Source organism: Hemiscyllium ocellatum, chromosome 39, assembly GCF_020745735.1.
Source record: "Hemiscyllium ocellatum isolate sHemOce1 chromosome 39, sHemOce1.pat.X.cur, whole genome shotgun sequence".
NCBI lineage: Eukaryota > Metazoa > Chordata > Chondrichthyes > Orectolobiformes > Hemiscylliidae > Hemiscyllium > Hemiscyllium ocellatum.
In genome coordinates this window covers 19,871,065-19,897,795 of record NC_083439.1, presented here as the reverse complement: position 1 = coordinate 19,897,795, position 26,731 = coordinate 19,871,065, and the positions used below count along the sequence as shown (strand labels likewise).

Sequence of the window (26,731 nt, the reverse complement as noted above, 5' to 3'; positions counted from 1 at the left end):
GTACGTCCTATTTTAGATCTGGATTTTATTGTCACGTGTTCTTGAGTACAGGAGTACAGTGAAAAGTGTACAAAGTCACCATGCTCCAGCACCATCTTAATATACAAAAGACAAGACTGAAAACAGAAGTAGAAATAAAAGAAACAGTCAAAAGAAAAAAATATGTCCAGATCACTCCCCTGCCTCTGTCATGAGTCCTCACCGCAAGGAAAGTAAAGCTACAAAGTCCATCCTTCAGTCTGCGAACACTTAGGCACCCCAAGTTCCACTGCCAAAGCTGAAATGCCAAAACACCACCACTTCGCTGTCAAGTACCCAGGCCCAGCCATATCCTGGAGCCATGCTACACAGCTGGAACCATGTCACCATTCTTTGGCACCATCTTGCCTCCATCAACTGTCACCAGCATGAGTCCATACTGGGTTGATCTTAGCAATGCAGCCACTGCTGGAGCTACTGTTTCTCCAGTTGGGCTCAAATTCGAGTCTGGGCCCAACACACTGAAGTGGCTGGTGCCCCATTCTGGGTTACATTGCTGCTTCCTCCTCAGATTGCTTTTTCAGCAAAGGATCCCACCACTGCTGACCTCTCCCCTCCCCACCACCCCCGGGGATGGGGACTGCTCCTGCCACTGCCAACATGCCCAGGAAAGGGACATTCAACTATCTTTCAAAGTTTCCCTTATTAAACCTCTTCCATATCGCTAATAATACATCATTGGCTGTTAGATGAGACCTTGTAGCTTTGCATGCCAAGGTTTAAACACTTTTCCATAAAATCTACAATGTAGTCAGTCTATTCCAGATACTTCTCTGGAGGTGTTTTTAACATGCACTAGTCCCGACATCAGAATTATGCCTAGCTGTCCATGTGGGTCTCCCTTCCATAAATGCATGTTTCTGCTTTTATTACCTCTTGACCTGGCTATTCCCAAGCACCCTGACCAGCCTCCTGTGTTCCACTGTATAAATCCAAGAACATCAAAACTCCTGCTGCCCATGTTCTACTGCACACATCACCCTGTGTTAGCTGGCTTACAGTGGCTGCTGACAGTCAATTAACTGAAGCTAGCTAACTGCATGCATGAGAGTAACTGAAGATAAAAAGGTCTGAAGGTTTTTGGTGATAAGGAATCATATAATTATAATACTTATAATTAAAGTGAAATGTAAATACTTCTAGACCATTTAAAATGGGTGCGATTATCAGACCTTAGGTAGGTCAAAACACTAATTTTCCCTCTGTTTACCTTCTATTACTAGCAAAACTATGGACAGATTCATTTATATCAAATCACTAAGGTGACCTCAGCATTTCACCAGTCAATGCAGTTAGTGTATGTAATGCAGGATAAAATCCATACTAACAACAGACCTTGACTTTGCTGGATTAGTACATGCAAAGTAGAGCAAAGGACAAGAAAGTATTTCGCAAACTATTTTCCAATGTGATCCTATTTTAACTCACCACTACATGTTCAAGCACAATTAAGGATAGTAAGAAAGGCTAGCCTTGCTAGTGGTGTTCACAGCTCATGAATTAATGTGCACATAAAGCAAGAAAACATCTAGTATGTTATTAAAGCTTGCCTGCTATAAAACAAATAATAAAACATTACAGAAAAATGAAGATTTATGTTTCTGTGCTCATGTAGGTATCAGCCAGACTGTCCATATTCTATGTTGACATAAGACTAAGTGAAGCGCTCTCCCCACAACCACACACATATTATAATCATCTGCTCTCTCCTAATCACACACATCCCCTTCACTCACACATGCCCTCTAACTCCTCTTAGCCTCGACACTCATTCATGCTGTCCGTCCTCATTCATCCCATTCAATGATCCTCTTCTCCACCCTCCCCAATCTGGATTTCTCCACCTTGCCTGGATGTTGAAGAACTGGAAGGACAGAAGTGACTGATAGCTGCCAAGAGCAGGTGGCTTTGGCCTCTTAAAAAAAATCAGTCTGTTGGTTGCACTGACGAGAGTAACCTGCCTCTGACCTTTGAGCAGCTTTGTGGGTTTCTGGCCTATCCAGTTGAAAAAAAATAAATTGTCAATGAAACTGACATTTCAGATTTCTTTCAACCTGACCAGCTAGGAATCAACAAAGCTGCTTCAAGGTCAGAAGGACCCCACCTTCAGTCAAACTGATAATAGACTTTTAAAAACTTTTTAACATTGGAAACAAAAGTCAAAATGTCAGATTTTTAAAAGTCCAATATCAAAATTTGCCATTTGCCAGACATTTCTCATGACTGGTCACTAAATGTTAAAGGATACCTTCTCGTAACTTAGTCTAAAATCTCTCGGCCCAAGGGCAAGATCATGAATGTCCACTAATTTTTGATTACAGGAAATGTGCAATTAACTGGCAGTCTTCTGCATTACTTCTACACAATGTGAACGACTCCTATGAGACTTTTGGGAAGCTATCAAGCACAGGGAAGTTGCTTCAGGCAAAAACAAAAGCAGAAAGGCGAGTAAACCTGGCAAAGCCTCATGTCTTTTCTGCCAACTACTTTGAACAGAGCTGTCAGTGGCCTAGCAGCAGCTCACTTGTCTACGCTCTCTGTTAGTTGTTTTTAGGACCTAGGTGAGAGGAAGACAAAATTGAATAGAAAGATAAAATTTATGTAATACTAATATTCTGCCATTTAAAATGTCATAACACACATATTCACATGATATCCATCCATTTGCCTTGAAATTCTAGACTGCACAATATATATTTTGTATTATTTCTCTTAAGAGAATAATGGACAGCTATGCAAAGTCATGGAAAGATGCCAAAAATGAAGTATAGGCCCCTTTCAAATCCAGAATGAATTTCAATCATTGAATAAAGTGACAGCTATTCACATTCTCTATATATTGTTCCTCTGTGTCTTACGTTAACTAAAATTTCCCACACATAAGCTTCCAACAGTTACATTATAAAAAGAATAGCAAAAGTTACTGTACATTTTCTGGAAAGTTTACGAGAATTTGGGTGATCAACTGCTTCATGCTGCCGGTCTCTAAAGCTGGCATGTGTTACTTGACTGCTGTAACCCAAGACATGGTGAGATACTTTTCACTGACATAGTCATCTTGTCTTCCTTCGAAACTGTCCAGAAACTTAAGTGTCACAATTTAAAGAGTAATTGGCATTTAGGAACCACAATATGTAAGATCTGTGTATATATTAGTATTAAACATTGCATTCTTGTTCATTCTTTGACTAGTACTTCAGACAAAGGGATAGTCTTCATGTGAATATCTGTGTTCTAACATTTAGTGACAGAATATTACTCTATAATAATCTTTATCTTTCTACTTGAAATTTTCCTTCTTCTCTCAAAGGTTTTAAACACAAATGTCTAGTAGAGAGACTAACTCATTAACAGCTCTGTTCAAGTTGTTGGCAGCAAAAGAATGATGACCATTCTGGTGGGATTGCTTGGGTTCTGACCTGCACCCGGATAATTTTGCTGCAAATCGGTCAAGAAACCACAGAAAACGGAGTTTCAGCTGAGTTGCTGGCTTGGGCTTCCACTCTGCTGTGACTTTCTCTCTGCCATGATTTGTGTTTACTTTTGAAGAAAGCAGCACCATTTTGCTTTGGCTGTGCCAGATGCAACAATCCTGAGCGAGCTCTTCCCAGGACTTGAAATCAAAATCAAAACTCCTAAAAAAGCATTCAGCTTGTTCTCGTAAAGCAACCTTTTGCGTGCTTTGTGAATACACCACAGACTCAAGCTCTCCAAATTAAATTCACTTTTATAAGTTAGATATCTAGCTACAGAATCAGCCTAACTCAATTGTGAATGTTGAAAATGTGTTGCTGGTTAAAGCACAGCAGGTTAGGCAGCATCCAAGGAATAGGAAATTCGACATTTCGGGCATAAGCCCTTCATCAGGCTTATGCCCGAAATGTCGAATTTCCTATTCCTTGGATGCTGCCTAACCTGCTGTGCTTTAACCAGCAACACATTTTCAACTGTGATCTCCAGCATCTGCAGACCTGATTTTTTACTCAATTGTGAATGTCTCAATATAGTGTAATGCTCGGCATACCAGCTTGGATAAGCACATCAACGTACAGCATTTGGTTCTGCTATCTGATCTTCAGAAACTTCTAAAGGCAGCTTAACTCAAAATGAAAGAGCTTATTAAAAGCAATGGAAATAAGGCAGAGACAGAACGTTCAGTTCTTGTTTCTGTTTATGATCCATTTGAACGTCCGCTCACCCAAATTTATCACCATGACCATTTATTCCCTCTCCCCCAAATGCTTGTCCAGTTTCTTCTTAAATCTATTTACAGTAGGCGCTTGATTCACTGCTATGTTGGCAAATTCTGTGTTCTCACGACTCTGGGTGAAGAAATTTCTTCTGAATTTCCAACTGGATTTCTTTATGACTATCCTATATCTAGTTATGATCTAACAAATAAGTGGAAATACTCCCTCTTCAATAACATTGATGTCCCTCTTTGGAGTCTTTACTACTTACAATAGTAACAGCAGAAACCAAGTGTTGTGTAATGTCTCATGGTCAGTACATCTATATACCTTTAAGAGACATGTTCATAAAATCACTGTATCATAACACGTGACCTAAAGAAAGAAGATTGTATAATAGATCTCATGTGATGCTGCAGTAGCATCCCTATCTCTTGTTAAGAAGGTTTGGTTTAAGTCCCACATGTTCCAGAGATGTGTCATAATAAGTCATAGAGTCATAGAGATGCACAGCATGGAAACAAACCCTTCAGTCCAACCCATCCATGCCGACCAGATAGCCCAACTCAATCTAGTCCCACCTGCCAGCACCCGGTCCATATCCCTCCAAACCCTTCCTATTCATATAACCATCCAAATGCCTTTTGAATGTTGCAATTGTACCAACCTCCACCACTTCCTCTGGCAGCTCATTCTATACATGTACTACCCTCTGCATGAAAAAGTTGCCCCCAGATCTCTTTTATATCTTTCCCCTCTCACCCTAAACCTATGCCCTCTAGTCCTGGACTCTCCAACCCCAGGGAAAATACTTTGTCTATTTATCCTATCCATGCCCCTCATAATTTTGTAAACCTCTATAAGGTCACCCCTCAGCCTTCGATGCTCCAGGGAATAAAGCCCCAGCATGTTCTCCCAATAGCTCAAATCCTCCAACCCTGGCAATATCCTTGTAAATCTTTTCAGAACCCTTTCAAGTTTCACAACATCTTTCCGATAGGAAGGAGATCACAGTTGCACACAATATTCCAACAGTGGCCAAGCCAATGTCCTGTACAGCCGCAACATGACCTCCCAACTCCTGTACTCAATACTCTGACCAATAAAAGAAAGCATACCAAACGCCTTCTTCACTATCCTATCTACCTGCACTCCAAGGTCTCTTTGTTCAGCAACACTCCCTAGGACCTTACCATTAAGTGTATAAGTCCTGCTAAGATTTGCTTTCCCAAAATGCAGCAACTCGCATTTATCTGAATTAACCTCCATCTGCCACTTCTCAGCCCATTGGCCCATCTGGTCAAGATCCTGTTGTAATCTGAGGGAACTTTCTTTGCTGTCCACTACACTTCCAATTTTGGTGTCATCTGCAAATTTAATAACTGTACCTCTTCTGCTCGCATCCAAATCATTTATGTAAATGACAAAAAGTAGAGGATCCAGCACCGATCCTACTGGTTAACTAAAAGTAACTGAACAGATCATATACTGCGTCTTAAGTAAGATCATTCAAGGCAGGACATCCTACTGGAAACATATTGCTCAATGCTGTTCCTGTGCAACTTAATATCTTAATGTTAACCCAGACACTGATGTGCCTGTGAATATTATGTTTACACATAATAAACATCTGTTAGATTCTTCAATTTCATATTATCCTCATCCAGTTTCTTATGCTACATGGGATAGCACAAGCATTACCACATCAGGTAAAATATCCTGTTGGAGGCAAGACCCATATCTATAAAGCTAGGCTTTTTATAGAAGTCCAAAGATCGTTTTCAGAACTAGAAGCTTTAGCTGTTTCAAACGAATCAAGTCAGACATACAAGCTGTTCAACAAAATAAATAAAAGAAGATAAACGAGTCTAGTCAAAAATCATGTATTTAATCTCCAACCTTGGTAACAACACTCTAAGCTGAGCACTGATTTTAACAGTTGAGAGTACAAATTTGGACATATATCAGGACATCGAAAAGCTGATGAAATAAATTCTTAATTATTGCATCGGTGAACTTAATTGTTTTTTGTGAGCACATCAAGACTGAAGCTTTTCTGGGATTTGTGTAGTGCAAACACCAAAATCTAACCTGGCTTTTTACATCATCAGCAGTGACAAGTTTTGTTTAGCAATCGATTTGCAAAAGAAAGTTATATCATAAGACATAGGAGTGGAAGTAAGGCCATTCGGCCCATCGAGTCCACTCCGCCATTCAATTGTGGCTGATGGGCATTTCAACTCCACTTACCCACACTCTCCCCATATCCCTTAATTCCTTGCAAGATTAAGAATTTACCAATCTCTGCCTTTAAGATATTTAACAACCTGGCCTCCACTGTGCTCTGTGGCAATGAATTCTATAAGCCCACCAATCTCTAGTTGAAGAAATGTCTCCTCATTTCCACTTTAAATTGACCCCCTCTAATTCTAAGGCTGTGCCCACAGGTCCTAGTATCCCCACCTGATGGAAACAAATTCCCAGCGTCCACCCTTTCTCCAGTATGCATTATCTTGTAAGTTTCTATTGATCTCCCCTCAACCTTCTAAACTCTAATGAATAGAATCCCAGGATCCTCAGCTGTTCATTGTATGTTCAGCCTACCATTCCAGGGATCATCCGTGTGACTCTCTGCTGGACACACTTCAGTGCCAGTATGTCCTTCCTGAGGTGTGGGGCCCAAAACTAGACACAGTATTCTAAATGGGGCCTAACCAGAGCTTTATACAGCCTCAGTCGCACATCACTGCTTTTACATTCCAACCCTCTTGAGATAAATGACAACATTACATTTGTTTTCTTAACCTGCAAATCAACTTTTAGAGAAACCTGGACTAGCACTCCCAGATTCCTTAGAAATTTTCTCACTGTTTAGAAAACAGTCCATCCCCGTATTCCTTTTTCCAAAGTGCAAGACCTAGCATTTGCTCACACTGATTTTCATCAGCCATTTCTTGGGCCAGTTTCCTAACGTGTCTAAATCTTTCTGCAGCTCCCCACCTCCTCAGAACTGCCTGCCTATCCCCCTAACTTCGTATCATCGGCGAACTTCGCCAGAATGCCCCAGTCCCTTCATCCAGATCATTAATATATAAAGTGAACAGCTGCGGTCCCTATAGTGAACCCTGCCGAACACCACTTGTCACTAGCTGCCATTCCGAAAAAGAACATTTTATCCCAATTCTCCGTCTTCTATCAGACAGCCATTCCCCAATCCATGCCAGTAGCTCACCTCGAACACCATGGGCCCCTACCTTACTCAGCAGCCTCCCATGAGGCACCTTATCAAAGGCCTTTTAGAAGTTAATACATTCTCAAGGATTCAGAAAAGAATGAGAATGATTTAGAGCCAGCCTGAATCAATCATATTTGAAACACCATTTTCATCTTACTTAGTCACATCCTGCACATATAAAGTTTGAAACAAGGAAGTTAATTCAAGTTCAGCTGAGATATTTTCTGATTCTGTTATCAAATACTTTATGAAAGTGAAGCAAATTATATGAGTACGATTTTTAAATCAGTTTTAAAAAGATTTGTAAATGATCTGTAACCTTGTCTACTGCTAACTTTTAATTCTGTAATGCTAAATTAAGCGCATAACAAGTTAAAATGAAAATTACTGTACATGACAGCAGAACAAACTCATTTTTACAAAATTAATTCACAAGATGTGGGCTTCCCTGGTTAGGCTAGCATCAATCATCTACCCAGAGGGCAGTTAAGACTCAACCACTTTGCTGCAGCTTTAGAGTCACATATAAACCAGACCAGGTAAGGACAACAGAGTTCCTTCTTTAAAGGACATAGTGTTAAGGGTTAAAATGGACAGGAATTTGTTAACTGTGTACAAGAAAATGTTTTGATTGAGTATGTGGATGTACCTACTCGAGAAGGTGCGAAACTTGACCTACTCTTGGGAAATAAGGCAGGGCAGGTGACTGAGGTGTCAGTGGAGCACTTTGGGACCAGCGACCATAATTCCATTCGATTTAAAATAGTGATGGAAAAGAGTAGACCAGATCTAAAAGTTGAAGATCAAAATTGGAGAAAGGCCAATTTTGACTGTATTAGGCAAGAACTTTCAAAAGCTGATTGGGGACAGATGTTCGCAGGTAAAGGGAAGGCTGGAAAATGGGAAGCCTTCAGAAATGAGATCACGAGAATCCAGAGAAAGTATATTGCTGTTAGGTATAGGGAATGCTGGATGACTAAAGAAATTGAGCGTGTGGTTAAGAAAAAGAAGGAGACATATGTAAGGTATAGACAGGATAGATCGAGTGAATCCTTAGAAGAGTATAAAGGCAGTAGGAGTATACTTAAGAGGGAAATCAGGAGGGCAAAAAGGGGACATGAGATAGCATTGACAAATAGAATTTAGGAGAATCCAAAAGGTTTTTACAAATACATTAAGGACAAAAGGATAACTAGGGAGAGAATAGGACCCCTCAAAGATCAGCAAGGCGGCCTTTGTGTGAAGCCACAGAAAATGGGGGACATACTAAACAAGTATTTTGCATCAGTATTTACTGTGGAGAAGGATATGGAAGACACAGAAAGTAGCAAAATAGATGGTGACACCTTGCAAAATGTCTAGATTACACAGGAGGAAGTGCTGGATGTCTTGAAATACATAAAGGTGGATAAATCCCCAGAACCTGATCGGGTGTACCCTAGAACTCTGTTGGAAGCAAGGGAAGTGATTGCTGGGCCTCTTGCGGAGATATTTGTATCATCGATCGTCACAGGTAAGGTGCTGGAAGACTGGAGGTTGTCCAACATGGTGCACTGTTTAAGAAGGGTGGTAAGGACAAGCCAGGGAACTATAGACCAGTGAGCCTGACGTCAGTAGTGGCAAGTTGTTGGAGGTAATCCTGAGGGACAGGATGTACATATATTTGGAAACGCAAGGACTGATTCGGGATAATCAACATGGCATTGTGCATGGGAAATCATGTCTCATAAACATGATTTGAGTTTTTTTGAAGAGGTAACAAAGAGGATTGATGAGGGCAGAGCCGTAGACATGATCTATATGGACTTCAGTAAGGTGTTCGACAAGATTCCCCATGGGAAACTGGTTAGCAAGGTTGAATCTCACTGAATACAGGGAGAACTCGCCATTTGGATACAGAACTGGCTCAAAGGTATAAGACAGAGGTTGGTGGTGGAGGGTTGTTTTTCAGACTGGAGGCCTGTGACCAATGGAGTGCCACGAGGATCGGTGCTGGGTCCTCTACGTTTTGTCATTTATATAAATGATTTGAATGCGAGCATAAGAAGGTACAGTTAGTAAGTTTGCAGATGACACCAAAATTGGAGGTGTAGTGGACAACGAAGAAGGTTACCTCAGATTACAATAGGATCTTGATCCGATGGGCCAATGGGCCGAGAAGTGGCAGATGGAGTTTAATTCAGATAAATGCGAGGTGCTGCATTTTGGGAAAGCAAATCTTAGCAGGACTTATACACTTAATGGTAAGGTCCTAGAGCGTGTTGCTGAACAAAGAGACCTTGGAGCGCAAGTTTCATAGCTCCTTGAAAGTGGAGTCGCAGGTAGATAGGATAGTGAAGGTGTTTGGTATGCTTTCTTTCATTGGTCAGAATATTGAGTACAGGAGTTGGGAGGTCATGTTGCAGCTGTACAGGACATTGGTTAGGCCACTGTTGGAATGTTGCATGCAACACTGGTCCCCTTCCTATTGGAAAGATGTTGCGAAGCTTGAAAGGGTTCAGAAAAGATTTACAAGGATGTTGCCAGGGTTGGAAGATTTGAACTATGGGGAGAGGCTGAACAGGCTGGGGCTGTTTTCCCTGTAGCATCAGAGGCTGAGGGGTGACCTTATAGAGGTTTACAAAATTATGAGGGGCATAGATAGGATAAACAGACAAAGTCTTTTCCCTGGGGTCAGGGAATCCAGAACTAGAGGGTAAAGGTTTAGGGTGAGAGGGGAAAGATATAAAAGAGACCTGAGGGAAAACATTTTCACGCAGAGGGTGGTACATGTATGGAATGAGCTGTGTTGGAGGTTGGCACAATTGCAACATTTAAAAGGCATTTGAATGGGCATACGAATAGGAAGAGTTTGGAGGGATATGGGCCAAGTGCTGGTATGTGGGGCTAGATTGGGTTGGGGTATCTGGTCAGCATGGACAGGTTGCAGCAAAAGTTCTGTTTCCATGCTGTACATCTCTATGACTCTATGACTTTAGTGAATCAGAACATTTTCCTGACAATGGGCAACAGTTTCACGGTTCTCATTAACAGCAAAGGTATTTTCCCGAGGATTGGGAAGTTAAAAACTAAAGAGTGTAATTTTAAGGAGAGAGGAGCAAGATTTAAAAGGGAGCTAAAGGGCAACTTTTTCCACACAGAGAGTGGTTTATATGTGGAATGAACTGCCAGAGGAAGTTGTAGATGCAGGTACAGTTCTAACATTTAAAATACATTTGGACAGGTGCATGAATAGGAAACATTTAGAAGATTACAGGCTGATGCAGGAAACTGGCGCTAGTTTGAGAAACCTGGTTAGCATGGAAGAGCTAGACCAAAGGGTCTGTTTACATGCTGTATGACTCCATGACTCTTAATTCCTGATTATTATTAATTCAAAATCAAACCATCTGTCATGGCAATATTCAAATGCAGGGCCCCAGAATAATACCTAGGTCTCTGGATTGATAGGTTAGCGACAATACCACTGGTCCACCACAACCCCTTTTGTGAATAGGTAGGTTTGTCATGAATGCAGTTTTGCAAAGGTAAATGCGAAGTGGTACTTCAGAAACAGAACAGAGAATTGAAATATATATTAAACAGCTCACAGCTGGTTTTGAAGGAATGAATGATGCCTGTCTGAAGTAAGCTAGTTATAGTTTTCTTGAGCATTGGGGCAAGATGGTAGGGAGAGTAGCTCATCAGTCAGCAGTTAAATGGGAAGGGCATCAAAGGGCACACAGTTGAAATTAAATCTGAGAGAGACAAGTGGAGTGAAAATAAAGAGTGAAGCAGAAAACTATATATATTTTAATATATTCCATATTATGACTATGGAAATGTAATGGTGTACAGTGTAATGATAAAGAGAGGGAATATGAGTCTGGAATTGACAGGTAGAATTTGTAGCTAACAGTGAAGCTGATATAATAGGCTAAACTGGACCTTTTCTGCATCTAAACTCCATGGTATAACTGAAGTAGGATGTACAGTGAATAAGCAACTGAATCACTTACCAGGTCTTCAAAGTGCAAAAATTCTTTAAGTTCTTTGGGTAGATTTTCCATTCGGTGTAAATATTTTCAAAGCGAGCTGTAAAGTATCATTGTTTTTAGAACAATTAAAATATCTAGTGCTAAAATAAGAGCTGAAAACGTGTTGCTGGAAAAGTGCAGCGTGTCAGGCAGCATCCAAAGAGCAGGAGAATCGACGTTTCGGGCATGGGCCCTTCTTCCAGCAACACATTTTCAGCTCTGATCTCAGCATCTGCAGTCCTCACTTTCTCCTAGTGCTAAAATAAGCAAATTTAAAAACCTTTCACACAAAACTAGTTAGAAATTTGAATTTGAACAGTTTTCAGTGTGGTAAGGTATGGTAAAAACAAACGTAAACTTATCACATCTATTATATGAATCACACCCTTGTCATAACCCTTTTAAAGCCCATGGGGAATCACTAATTTCCCTATAGAGCTCCTTATGTATGAGTCCCCCTGCTTACAGGCAATGGCCTGTTGAGTTGGTAATCAGACCTTCATAAAGCAGTGGAGATATAAAAATATATATTTAAAAAATCAAAACAAATCAGCTGAGATGGTTCTCATGGCACAGGGGTCGTGTCCCTATTCCTGAACTGAGATACCCGGGTTCAAGTCCACCTGTTCCAAAGTCGTGAATTGACATTTCTGAACAGGTTAATTAGGAAAATAGGTTAAATACAAAACTTGGGGCCCTTTTTGTGACATAGTGGTAGTGTTCCAGCCCTGAACCTGGGCCTCCCTGGTTCAAGTCCCTCCTGCTCTAGAGGTGTATTGTAACATCTCTGAACAGATTGATTAGAAAAATACTTCTGAACCAAGACACCTGGGTTCAACTCCATTTGCTCTAGAGATTTGTCATAACATCTTTTAAACAGGTTGGTTAGAAACATAAGTTAAATAAAAATATAGTATTAAGGGTTCCTACTTCCATACCAAGAGACCTGGGTTCAAGATCCATCTGCCCCAGAGGCATGTAATAATATTTCTGCACAGGTTGATTACTAAAGTAAACTGATCCATGAGCACTCTTATGCAACAGTGGTAGTACCCTACCTCTCAGTCAGGGGGGGTATGTTCAAGTCCCACCTGTTCCAGAGGTGCATAATTACATATCTGATTAGGTTGATTAGTAAAAATGTTTAAATCAGATCAAAAGTGCTCTTATGGCTCAGTGCTATTGTCGCTAACACTGAACCATGAGGTCCTACCAGCTTCAGAGGTGTGTAATAACATTTCTGAATGAGTTGATTACAAAATAGCTAATAAAACAAAATAGATACAGCAGATCAATAAGTGACCTTGTTGCACAGTGCTAGCTCCCTATCTCTGAACCAGGAAGCCTAGATTCAGGTCTCACCTGCTTCAAACAGTGCGTCTGAACAGGTTGACAAAAAACAGAACAAATGCAAGGGTTCTTGTGGCACTATGGTATGTTCCTATCTCTGGAACTGGAGACAAGGGTTCAAGTCCCATCTGCTCCAGTGGTTTGTAATAACATCTCTGAGCAGATGATTAGAAAACAGAATAAACATGTTCCAGTATAGTTTTGGTATTTGACAATAAATGGATGTTACTTTTTATAACCATAAGTAACATATATCCCTATTTAGTGTGTAATAATATATTATTATAATAATAATAATAATAATAATAATAATATACAAATGGATAAAGTATATATATGTATGCTTCCAAATATCACAATCTGAGAGTAAAGGTCTCAGATCACTACACAACAGAATACAATGAATGGACTAGAAAATGCAATGCTTAAAGCAAAACATTAAAGACGTCCCAATAAATTAAAGCATCTCTGCCTGACATCCTTCTCACCCCATCCCAAAACTGTCAAAATGAATTAGAATAAGCACTAAGGTTTTATCAACGCTCCCAATCCACCTGTGATTTAAATCGACCATTACTTCACACATTTTTCTTCTAACATTCCTTTTGCATTTTTCATTTTCAAAAAAGCTATTTAAATTTTATTAAAAGAGTGTACAGGGACTTTTATCATATTCTACGTTGCTTATTTTTCAAATGTATTGTAAGTTTTAACAGCAAGAGACGCTAACTTCAGTTTTGTTTTTTTCTGAGTACCTGACGCCTGGAGAATTAATCCTGTGATATTATCTTTATGCACATTCACATGCAGTCAGGATCTCAGTGCTTTCAAAAAGCATAATTGCAAGCAAATTTTATTTTTCCAAAATGACAGATTTTTGAAGTTAAGAAACGTGTCAGGAGATTATGATCAATAAAATGGTACGAATAATGAAATTATTTAAACAAATGCAGCTGCATATTCTTGACTTTTACATTTTACCAAAAATAGCGTATTACCAATAAACCAAAAAATAAGCAAGTCTCTTTTCACTGAAGTATAGTTCAACTAGAAATCCCACACAGCTTACATTCAGGAATCCTTCCTTCAACACGTTACTGTCAGCAACAAGTTGTAATTAATGTTCTTCACTGTGGACAAGAGAAGAAACGTCGAATTGATGAACTCACAAAGTGAAGAACCACCTTAGAAATTACAGCTGCTCTGTTGCTATGCAGCCCTAGCAACCACTACTTCCGGTGAGATGGGTGCACCGCCTTTCCCCCTCCGTCTCAGACATTCCTGAAAACAAAGGTTCCTACCCAAAGGGCCTGCGTGGGTGAACGGCAACCGTGAGTGTTGGCTTTATCTGAGGCTGCCCTCGCAGCTTGAGTAGCAAAAACTCTATTTTTAAAATAAAAGAAAAGAAAGAAGAAAAATGATCTTAGCTTGATTTGGAATAAAGTACAATTGGATTCCAGAACTAGACAGAAGGATTTTGCCCGGTTTTCCTGCTCCTCGGATGCTGCCTGACCTGCTGTGCTCTTCCAGCACCACTCTGTTCCAGAATCTGGTTTCCTGCATCTGCAGTCATTGTTTTTACCCAATAAATAAAGCCTGGTAGAGAAGGCCGACGTCTGGCGCATGTGCTGTGGCAGCAGATTGATGTTTGTTTAATGTTTGGTTCCTTTCACTGTAGCGAAGACCACAAAGAATAAAACTCTGCGAGACACCATCATGTAAGACAGTTTTCTTTTTCAAACTACGCTGTAATCTAGGTTAGAATTCACTGCAGTGATACAGGGCCGGGTGTAAGGAATGTGTAGAAATGTTTAAAGTGAACGGCAGTGTATTTGTAAAATTTGAATTATGCACTCTTATATAAGAGGGGCTAAAGCATACAGATGTTCAGCTTGTTCCTCTTGGGCAGCTAAACAGGCAAAGTTCAGTCTTGAAAGAGTCCTGCATTGACTGGGAGTTTGCCTGAACACTGTAGGGTGATGAGTGAGTGGGAAAATATTAAGGTAGAACACTTGCAATGGTAATGCCCCTGACTTTGAGCCCTGGAGGTCCTGGCTTCAAGTCCCACCTGCTCTGGGGGTGTGCAGTAATGTCTCTGAACAGGTTAATTAGAAAATATTAAGAACAGAATATGTGAATATGGTGATTATCTGAAACCTGTAGAGTGAGGCCAATGTGAATCTGATTAAGGGAACATCAGAGCAGTTGGAGCCTTCAGGTAACAAAGGCAGCCAAAAGTGGGAGTAAGGACACATAGCCTTCCTTAGAGTCATAGAGCTGTACAGCACAGAAACAGAATCTTTGGTCCAACTTGTCTACGCCAATCAGATATCCTAAATTAATCCAGTCCCACTTGCCAGCATTTGGCCCACTTCCTTCTAAACACTTTCTATTCACATACCCATCACACCTTTTAAATGCTGTAATTGTACCAGCCTCCACCACTTTTTCTAGCAGCTCATTCCATACACACCCCTCCCTCTGCATGAAAAAGTTGCCTCTTATTCCCATTTAAATCTTTCTCCTGCTTGGGCGAGTTTTAGAGGTATCAGTTATCTCAGCACGAGGTTCTGAGTTGACAGTTTGATTGACAATTTAAAGAGACTGTTAAAGGATCATCTGTCTCTGTCAGGTCTGAGGAGAAGTGTTTTTTTTCTATAAGAGACTAATAACTTGAGATTGAAAGGATTTGATTGTATTTCATGAATGGAAAGTTTTTTGCACTATAAAATCTGAGTGAGCAAGAGCTATGTGAGCTTATTAAATTTTTTTATTAGCATGACTCCTGATAGATGCTTATGATTACTTTGGAGATTCCCATATGGTTATTGGGTAAACTGAGTTAGAATGGGGTTAATGAAAGTCATTTAGGTGGAGAACATGAGCTAGTAAGGAGGTAACATAGTGACCAAAGTCTTAGAGGACTGAGTGCCTCAGCACTTTTCCTGCCCCAATAACCACTGAAGAAGTGCTTCCAGGATTACCTGGCTAGATTCTGTTCTGCCCAAGTTTCTCAGAATTAAAATTGGATCTCATGGAATCCAAGCTATATCCAATACAAGCTATTCACCTCAGTAGGGAAAATCCAGCTGGCTTTGATCTTGTCTATGTTTAATGGGTAGAAGGTGTGTTTTATCCAAGATTACATGTATTATTGGTAACATGAGATGATGGTGCTTATCATTAACTTTCATGTGAAAGTTGACATCCTATACCTGAACAGTTTGGCGAGGGGGAATGGGTCAAGGATGGATCCTTGAAGAAAGTCAGATATTATCTGGAAGAACAATAATATAAATAATTTCTGGAGAAATTAAATTAACATAATTGAATTTCATTTTTTTAAGAATAAATACACGTAGTACAGACTGTATAGTAGCACACTATTTCCTAAGATGGCTATTGTATGCTTATTATGCAAGTGGGGCTTTGAATTTGCATAGGCTTTTCAGACATTCATAAAGTGTAAATTATTTTCCCTTCTATGTCCACTAATATTGAAGCATTAATCATTGAGATTAAAATGTTCATAACCTCAAGCCATGTTGCTGTAATTTGATTCTATTTTTAAGTGCCAACCTTGGATATTATCTTTTGAGATGCTGTATTTTAAAATGAACAGTGATATATTCAGGAACACTTATTTGAAGACTGAAATTAATCAGCACTCACTTCTATGCTTTATTCTTAATTCCAGATAATCAACAATAATTAATAAAGCCGTAACAATTCCTCAGGATGTCAGTGGGCTTGGAAAAAACTGAGAGAGTTGAAGACATACCACACACTGATGCAAGTTCTGAAAGACTGTGCATTCAATCATGTGAAAGTTGTGGACAGGATTCATTTAAAGATTTGAAACTAGCTTCCCAGACAATACTCGAAACTCTGCAACAAAATGGTCGATCAAAATGTCCAAAATGCCTCAGCTCTAGGATGTTTTACTGTTACTCATGTTTTCTTTTAGTAGATGGTGTGAATTCTGATGAGATACCTCAGGTGAAGGTTTGTAACTAAAATTTGGTCATCATTTGGAGTTTTATAATAGAATTTAGTGTATAATTTCTAATGTACAGAACCTTCCTGAACATTGTCTTTCAGGTAACCACACAAACTTGATTTCACCTGGATGTAAGATATTTATGTTTTTTATAGTTCAAATATAATAAATTAAAACCAATTCCTCACTCTTTTAACACTGGTTAATTTGTATACTGGTACTCAGAAGCTTGGAGAAGTTACATTACAATGCAGTGATCAGTCTATTCCATTCCAATAGAAATCTAGCCATAAAGACCATGACGTGCTCATGCTATCATTTTTAGCTTTACTTATCTTTACAATTCATAAATATATGTGTATAGATGAATCTTTAACTTTTATATCATGACCTGACACTTGGTTGGAAAATCTGATTTCCAACATTGGAAAAACAAAACATCTGTGGTTCATCATGAATTGAAGTACGTTGTTTTAAGTCAACATTTTCCTGAAAACATTGCTTTAATGGTCATTGTGAGTCACAGCTTAAGTTTTTCCCATCCCTTTATGATGCCCACACACACAGAATTTGTGTTAGGTATCATTCATTCTTCAACCAGTGGTCACTAAGAACTAGCTTAGGAGAAATGATTTCAATTTCACTTTGGACAGTTGATTCTTAATGCCCTCTGCTACGGCTCTACAAGTTTCCCGGTTTTAAGTCATTACTTTGTCAGAGCAACTGGGGATTCAGAGGAACACATTTTTAAAGTAATGATATGCAAATTAGCTACTGCTTTTGGACCTCTTAAGGACCTGACAAAGGTTATATAAATACAGATCTATTATGTATCAATTATATTGTCTAATTTCCATTTTACTAAAAAGTAACTATAATTCATTTTCAGCTCCCTTTGAAGATTGATATTATCAAACATCCTAATGAAACTGATGGCAAAAGTACTGCTGTACATGCAAAGCTGTTGGCTCGGGATGATGTTAATATTTACACATACCCTTGCATGCCAGATAATGAGGAGGAAAAGCATGAAGTAAGTTATCAAAAAAAAAATACACTTTCTTTATCTAAGACCACATAATGTCTTTAGTTGTTCGGCTGTCAGTCTTTCGTTTAACGTCCCACACCATTTACTTAGGTGGTTTATGTTGAATTTCTATATTAAGGTCATACTGCAATAAGATTAAAGGAAAGTGTTGAGTCCATTCGAGGTAAGGTAGCGCAATTTTGGCTCACATCACACCTACCTTAGATGTAGGAAGTTGGATAATTAAAGTATCAAGAGAACTGAAGTTTTTTTTAAAAGAATTTTGTTGTTTCATTTTGTGTTTCATACGATCTTAATGTGTCACTTTAATTTTAATCCATTATTATTTGATGTTTCCCTGTTTTAGGTTGTAGTCGTGTTCCCGGGTCCAAAGTCTGTTTCCTTTGAAGATCTTCCCATGCATTTGTCTAAACTTGCTAATGAGAAATCCAATCTTTTGAAATATTCTTCCAAGAATGTTCACAGCCGTGAGGAGAGCCTTACATTGGAGGGACCAGAACATAAACGTGCAAAATATGACGATAAAGACCAAGGCAGGACAGAGGAGCAGAATGTTGGAGAGACAAGGACAAAAATTGCTCCACTAAAAAGAGTGATATTTATTGATAGCACCTGGAATCAAACCAATAAAATAATTACTGATGAACGTCTTCAAGGTACCATGTAACTTAGTATATTGGTGAGCTTGCTCAGTAATCTAAAACTTTCTCTATCTTCCACAGATACAGAATCACCAAATGGTTTGACTCAGTAAAACAAGATAGTCAGTTCAGTATCATACACAGTTGTTTCAGTGCATCCTTGAATAAATTGTACTTGATTTATTTAAACATTCGCTCGCATACACTTTAGCCTTTATTGACTATTGCTTTATATATGCCCCTACCAGTCCACTCCATATCTATTCTGTTCACTGAACTACATTTCATTTTGCTTTTGTGCTCTATATATTCTGTATATTTAGAGATCTTTAAAGAATTTGATTTTGTGCTTTTAAGAATAGAATTTTAAACTTAAGTTCTTGCACAGATGGAGAGGAAAATTGGATGAGGTATAGAGAGGGCTGGAACAGGCAAATTCCAACTCAACACTTCAATTTGTAAAACAATTACAATGTGGAAAAAAAAAGTCCTAGACAGTTCACCAAGTAGGTGTAACACAAATGGATGTGGAACACCGTGCATTACCATCTCTGAGAATTAGTTTGTGGCTTTGGTGAATATTTGCTTGGCATAAAGTCATTGCTAACATGATTGCTGGAGGCTTTGCTGACTTTTACATTGCACAAAGAGCAGGAAAACCAAAGTGAGATTGTGATTAAAGCATTGTTGTTGTTGTTGTTGTTGTTGTTGTATGCAGAGAAAAAATGAGGTACGAAGGTAAACTGGCCAGTAATATAAAGGAGAATAGTAAAAGCTTTTTTAAGTATGTGCAAGGCAAAAAAATGGTGAAGACTAAAATTGGGCCCTTGAAGACAGAAACAGGGGAATATATTACGGGGAACAAAGAAATGGCAGAAGAATTGAATTGGTACTTCAGATCTGTGTTCACTGGGGAAGACACAAGCAATCTCCCTGAGGTAACAGTGACTGCAGGACTTGAACTTAAGGGAATTTATATTTGCCAGGAATTGGTGTTGGAGAGACTGTTGGGTCTGAAGGTTGATGAGTCCCCGGGTCCTGATGGTCTACCTCCCAGGGTACTGAAGGAGGTGGCTCGAGAAATCGTGGATGCGTTGGTGTTTATTTTCCAGAGTTCGATAGATTCGGGATCAGTTCCTGCAGATTGGAGGGTGGCTAATGTTGTACCACTTTTTAAGAAAGGTGGGAGGGAGAAATCAGGAAAATATAGACCAGTTAGTCTGACCTCAGTGGTGGGAGTCTATTATATAGAATGAAATTATGATACATCTGGATAGTAGTAACAGGATAGGTCAGAGTCAGCATGGATTTATGAAGGGGAAATCATGCTTGACTAATCTTCTGGAATTTTTTGAGGATGTAACTCTGAAGATGGATGAGGGAGACCCAGTAGATGTAGTGTACCTGGACTTTCAGAAAGCTTTTGATAAAGTCCCACATTGGAGGTTAGTGAGCAAAATTAGGGCGCATGGTATTGGATTGAAAGTTGGTTGGCTGATAGGAAACAAAGATTAGTGATAAACGGCTCCATTTCAGAATGGCAGGCAGTGACCAGTGGGATATTTTTCCTTTTTGATGCTGCGACACTCCTGTTTTTTTTTTTTCTTTTTTTTTGATCATTTCAACAAGACTTCCTAATTTTATTTATTTATTTTTTAAACCCCCACACTACCGCCTAACTGCAGTAGTGCTTATTTTTATCCCCAGCACCCATGGTGTGTGTGTGCAGGTGAGAGACACAAAGTGTACAAATCTTTATTCAATTCCCACCACCAGGAAAAGTAGGAAAACACCCGAGTGGCCTGTGACAAGCAGTGCCCTTCACATCAAACCAGTGGGATACCGCAGGGATCAGTACTGGGACTGCAGCTTTTTACAATATATGTTAATGATATAGAAGATGGTATTAGTAATAACATTAGCAAATTTGCTGATGATACTAAGCTGGGTGGCAGGGTGAATTGTGAGGAGGATGTTAGGAGATTACAGGGTGACCTGGACAAGTTAGGTGAGTGGTCAGATGCATGGCAGATGCAGTTTAATGTGGATAAATGTATGGTTATCCACTTTGGTGGCAAGAACAGGAAGGCAAATTACTACCTAAATGGAATCAATTTAGGTAAAGGGGCAGTACAAAGAGATCTGGGTGTTCTTTTACACCAGTCAATGAAGGTAAGCATGCAGGTACAGCAGGTAGTGAAGAAGGCTAATAGCATGCTGGCCTTCATAACAAGAGGGATTGAGTGTAGAAGCAAAGAGGTTCTTCTGCAGCTGTACAGGGCCCTGGTGAGACCACACCTGGAGTACTGTGTGCAGTTCTGGTCTCCAAATTTGAGGAAAGACATTCTGGTTATTGAGGGAGTGCAGCGTAGGTTCATGAGGTCAATTCCTGGAATGGCGGGATTACCTTACACTGAAAGACTGGAGTGATTGGGCTTGTATACCCTTGAGTTTAGAAGACTGAGAGGGGATCTGATTGAGACATATAAGATTATTAAAGGATTGGACATTTTGGAGGCAGGAAACTTGCTTCCGCTAATGGGTGAGTGCCGAACCAGAGGACACAGCTTAAAAATACGGTGTAGACCATTTAGGACAGAGATGAGGAGAAACTTCTTCACCCAGAGAGTGGTGGCTGTGTGGAATGCTCTTCCCCAGATTCATTTAAGAAAGAGTTGGATAGAGCTCTCAAGGATAGTGGAATCAAGGGTTATGGAGATAAGGCAGGAACAGGATACTGATTTAAGGATGATCAGCCATGATCCTATTGAATGGTGGTGCAGGCTCGAAGGGCAGAATGGCCTACTCCTGCACCTATTGTCTATTGTTTTCCTCGCTGAGCTGGTGGGTTTGTTTTCAGACATTTCGTTACCATGCTTGGAACATCATCAGTGAGCCTCCAGTGAAGTATTTAGTGTTCTGTCCTGTTTGCTATTTGTGTCTCTGTTTGTTGTGGTGAGTGGTATCATTTCTGGTTCTGTTTCTGAGGGGGTTGGTAAATGGGGTCCAAGTCTATATGTTTACTAATGGAGTTCGGGTTTGAATGCCAGACTAGAGGAATTCCTGTGTGTGTGTCTTTGTTTAGCCTGTCCCAGGATAGATACTTTGTGTCAGTTGAACTAGTCGAAAGCGAGGACTGCAGATGCTGGAGATTAGAGTGGAGATTATGGTACTGGAAAAGCATAGCAGGTCGGGCAGCACCCAAGGAGCAGGAGAATCGACGTTTCGGGCAAAAGCCCTTCATTAGCAATTCCTCGGACGCTGCCTGACCTGTGCTTTTCCAGCACCACACTCTTGACTCCATTTGAACTGGTGTCACTCTTCGACTGTTTGCATAGATCCCAGTGATAGTTGGTCATGTCCCTTGGTGACTCGTTAGTTTACTGACAATTATCCAACGTAATGTTTGTTGCACCCTTGCAGGGTATTTTGTAAGTGATTTCCGTTCTGCTGGCTGTGGGTACAGGGTCTTTTAAACTCCTCAATAGTTGTTTAAGTGTGGTAGTAGGTTTGTGGGCTACCATGAGGCCAGGCTTACAACCTGATTAGCTCAGGTTGTAATGAGGAGGTTGTAACTACAAATTTTCTCCAAAATCTAATTAAAGCTTTGTTTTGAAAATGACTATCAGTAGCTTCCAGATTGATGTCATGCTTATCCAATTTCATCTTATGACCTTATTCATGTTATTTCTCTCTGGTTAGATGGCTTGGGCTTAATAGAAAATGACAAAGAAGATACAATAGAGAAACCAGGAATTTAGTCCATGGCAATGTTTAGGTTCCACTCAAGCCTCTTCCCAACCTTTTGTCATTTAACTTTGTCAGGATTATTGTCTAATAGTTTCTCCCTCACGTGGTTGTCTAGCTTCGTCCTTAAAGACTTATATACTGTTTTGCCTCAAGTACTCCCTCTGTTAGCAAAGTTCAATTCTCATCATGCTGAGAGAGTCATTTGTGAATGGCCTTTTTAATTATTTTTGGTAGCTATCTTACATTGTGGCCAATAGATTTGCTATTCTCCACTGATGGAAACAGTCTACTCAATCAAACATTTCATCGTTGTGAAGGTCTCTTTTAAGTCACCTCTCAAGAAAAGTGACACCACTTCGTATTTGAATGATTATAGGGGAGACAGTGGCCTAATTGTATTATTGCTGGACTATTAATTCAGACATCTAGATAAATGTTCCGGAGAAGGACAATTGATGTTTCGGGCATGAGCCCTCCTTCAGGCTCATGCCCGAAATGTCGACTCTCCTGTTCCTTGGATGCTGCCTGACCTGCTGTGCTTTTCCAGCAACACATATTCAGCTCTGATCTCCAGCATCTGCAGTTCCCACTTTGTCCTAAATGTTCTGGAGACCCAGGTTTGAATACCACCACGGCAGATGGTGGAATTTGAATTGAATAAATATCTGGAATTAAGAATCCACTGATGATCATGAATCCATTTTCAATTGTCAGAATAACCCATCTGATTCACTAGTGTCCTTTAGTGAAGGAAACTACCATCCTTACCTGGTCTGGCCTACATGTGACTCCAGACTCACAGCCATGTGGTTGACTCTAATCTGCCCTCTAGGCAATTATAGTTGGGCAATAAATGCTGCCTAGCCAGTGATGCCATCATTCCTGTGAATGAATTTTAAAAAATGAAAATTAATCCAATTTGAGAATGCTGTTGTGTAAAGTCAAGTGAAATTGACTGAAGTTTTCTTGCTATTGATCTTTATTTAGCTGTCCCAGTTAAAAGCGAATGTAAATTGAGTGAGGATACAAAGAGTTTTGACTTCTTTGTCTGATGCTAAGTTAACGTTCCCTGCATAAGATCAGGAGTGGTTATTCTGAAAATAGAGCTGGCACCTTCAGAACATGAAGGAAGGAGGAAGATTTCATTTAATTGGAAACACATATTTTTCATGTAATGAACAATTATTTTAGAAGGAATTGATTTGAATTGCTATATATTGACAGTTAATTTTACATATTTGTATTGATTGTTCTCAATAAGCTTATTGTTTTCCTGCATCCTTTTCTTTGTAGAATTACTTCACGTTGAGCTAAGAACACGGAAAACGTGCTTTTGGCGTGGCCAGAAAGGAAAGCCAGACACATATCTTGCTACAATTGAGGCTATTTACTATTTTTTAGTTGATTATCATCGATTGCTTTTAAAACAGAACTACAATGGGGAATATGACAATCTATTGTTTTTCTATTCATTCATGTACAGATTAATTAACAAAGCTAAACTTGCAGCTGGGAAATTGAACTGAACTGGAATGTAACTGATAGTGTCTCATTAAAATGTCAAACTGAAGAAGTACTATCATTAGTAGGCTAGTTACAATAAATAAGATTAAAGTAAATTCTGGATTTTAATCAAAACACGAATGATTTAAAACTTGTGTAGTTTGTTTAAATATCTTTTGGTCTCTGAACCTTACTTATTTCAGTACAAGATGTGTAAAACAAAAATTAAAATTATTTTTTCAGTTAGTTTACTTCTTTAAAGCAAAACTTATCATGTATGATTTTTCAATTAAATGTCTTCTTCCCTAAAGCAGAAAGTAACATTGAATGTAGATGACATCACTCATGTTTTTTTGTTTTTGTTTTCTTCAAAATTGAAAACATCTTGTTTTTTTTTAAAAATTAGCTAGCAACATTTGGTTTTGTATTGTTGACATTGGTTTTGGGATTAAACTTTGGTGCAAATTCAGGTTGAAAAGAATTGATTCCAAGTTATTGAGAATCATGGGTGATATTTTAAAGTCTATGTCGATTTTAAAAAATTGCAGTTAAGCTTAGAAAAACATTCAGCCCATGGAGTCCATTCTGCCATTCAATGCGATCATGGCTTATCTAATAACCCTCAACTCCACTTTCTGCCTTTTCCCAATAACCCTTGATTCCCTTAATGGTTTAAAAACTTCTAACTCAGCCTTGGGTATACTTAGTGACCCAGTCTGTACAGTCCTCTTCAGTAACAACAAAATCTAGTTTCACTACTCTGAGGGAAGAAATTTCTAACTTATGTCTCAAATGTGTGACCCCTTATACTAAGATTATGCCTTCTGGTTCCTACAAGGAGAAACAATATCTAGCCTAGCCTGTCAAGTCCTCTAAGACTCTTGTATGTTTCAACAAGGTCACCTCTCATTCTTCTAAAGTCCAGTGAGTACAGGCCCAACCTACTTCATCTCTCCTTTCTAAGACAGTTCCTCCATACCTGGTATCAGCCGAGTGAACCTTCTATGGACTACCTGCAATGCTAGTATATGTTTCCTTTGATAAGGGCCTACAACTGTTCACAGCATTTCAGCTGCAAGTTGACTCATGCCTTGTGATCTTTATACTCTATTTCCTTTGACATAAGGCCACTATTCCATTTGCTTTCTCTGTTACCCACTGAATTTGAATGCTAGCTTTTTGTGATTCAGATACAAGAACCTCTGAATCCCTTTGTTCTGTAACTTCTGCCATCTTTCTCCATTTAAATAATATTTTCCCACTTTCTGTTCCATGTGCCTATATCCCTGTGCAGATTCTGGGTCATCCTCACAACTTGCCTTCCCACCTATTTTTGTGTCATCTGCAAACTTAGTTATAGAACATTGCTTATCTAAGTCATGGTGTTGACTATTAATAACTTTGTCAGAATGCACAAAGTGACACTGGAGAAGCAGGCAGGTTTAATGGAGACATTTGACAATCTGAACTAAAGATTGGAGGAGTACACTAATGGCATCAATACCATGCTGGCTTTGGCATGCATGTATCTGGCTGCCATGGAGAACCCTGTCTAACACACTGTGTTTGCCAGTTATTCATCCAGCCCTTGGTCAATGGGAAGGTGAGGGTTAAAACAATGACTGCAGATGCTGGAAACCAGAGTCTAGATTAGAATGGTGCTGGAAAAGCACAGCAGTTTAGGCAGCATCCGAGGAGCAGTAAAATCTACGTTTTGGGCAAAAGCCCTTCATCAGGAATACAGGCAGAGAGCCTGAAGGGTGGAGAGAAATGAGAGTAGGGTGGGGGTGGGGGTGGGGAGAAAGTAGCATAGAGTACAATAGGTGAGTGGGGGAGGGGATGAAGATACAATAGGTGAGTGAGGGAGGGGATGAAGGTGACCTTGATCTACCTCAAAATGCCACTTCCTCAATGTCTGTAACCCAATCTTCTACCTGTAATGATGCAGAAACCCCTGATCAATTGACCATGTCCAATGCCATGATGTAAATCGGACAACACCCTCCACTGATTGTGACGGACTTGGATTCGACTGACAACTCTCCTTAGACTTGAGGCATGGCTATTTGATTGTAGTATTGTAAGCTCCCAGTTTGTGGTACAGGTATGGACACTAATGAAACAAGAGGTCGTACACCAACATGACAATCCCCTTGACTAATCATTGCTGGAAAAAAGACTGGGTGCCTGGCTTTGTGTCTGCACTAAAAACGAGATAGAAATACTGTGAGCCTGTAAGTTCTGAATGAAGAAGTGCACAAAAAATGCTGTGAGCATCCAAATAGCTGCAAACTGAAGAATCTCAAGATGCATCCTGTCCTGATACATGCCTGTCCCTGCCTGGCAGCAGTATTGCAATGAAAGCCATCAGCAACATCCAAAGTGCTGATGTGTTGAACTGGATTCTAAGCGAGTCGAAGATGCAGTTGGTTGCTTGTCTGATGCCACTTCCGGTTACATGGTGTGCAGGCAATGAACGTCCCTGGAGCGTGCCCTGAATTGTTGGGACTGCAGGCCAAGGTGGAGACCTGGTGGAGTAAGTGACAAGCAGAAGGATCCCTGTGGAAACTCACTCCGAGTTATTTTAAGATGCTGATCAGCAGGCATGGTGTTGCTTTGGCAAGAGGCACGGCTGCAATAGGCTCATGTATTTGTCCCATAAAGTTTGTTTGGTATTGAGAGGGGGGCATTATCCTATAGAAGTTGGTTACATCTACTACTCCCAGACTTCTTGATGTTTACTCATTGGTAACTGACACTCCATATCACCCGATATTAGATTGCAGGAGGCTAATGAGAAGTTAACGCTTCTGTAGTTGCAGTTTGAATTGACAGCCCAAACAGGATTATCTGTCCACTGCAATTATTTGTTCATGCAGCAACAGCTCAATAGCTAAAGGCATTCAAGAAGCTGCTTCCATTCCTAAATAGTAGGCTTATGCTCGAAACGTCGAATTCT

At 39.7% G+C, this 26,731-nt stretch overlaps 1 protein-coding gene across 1 annotated transcript; it reads left to right on the top strand.

Annotated features, from left to right (window-relative positions):
* Positions 1-14,124: 14,124 nt before the first annotated feature.
* dtwd1 (DTW domain containing 1) lies at positions 14,125-24,048 on the top strand. Its single transcript, XM_060853016.1, has 5 exons — positions 14,125-14,548; positions 16,528-16,835; positions 17,720-17,863; positions 18,225-18,534; positions 23,563-24,048. The coding sequence occupies exons 2-5, from the start codon at positions 16,569-16,571 to the stop codon at positions 23,793-23,795; spliced, it is 954 nt and encodes a 317-aa protein (XP_060708999.1). The 5' UTR covers positions 14,125-14,548; positions 16,528-16,568; the 3' UTR covers positions 23,796-24,048.
* The last annotated feature ends 2,683 nt before the right edge of the window (positions 24,049-26,731 follow it).

Bases quoted from the DNA above. Each gene is read 5' to 3' on its own strand.
- dtwd1 (XM_060853016.1), top strand. From the start codon at position 16,569: ATGTCAGTGGGCTTGGAAAAAACTGAGAGAGTTGAAGACATACCACAC. The intron at 17,864-18,224 runs GTAAGTTATCAA...TCCCTGTTTTAG, and splicing joins ATGAGGAGGAAAAGCATGAA to GTTGTAGTCGTGTTCCCGGG. The intron at 18,535-23,562 runs GTACCATGTAAC...TTTTCTTTGTAG, and splicing joins TACTGATGAACGTCTTCAAG to AATTACTTCACGTTGAGCTA.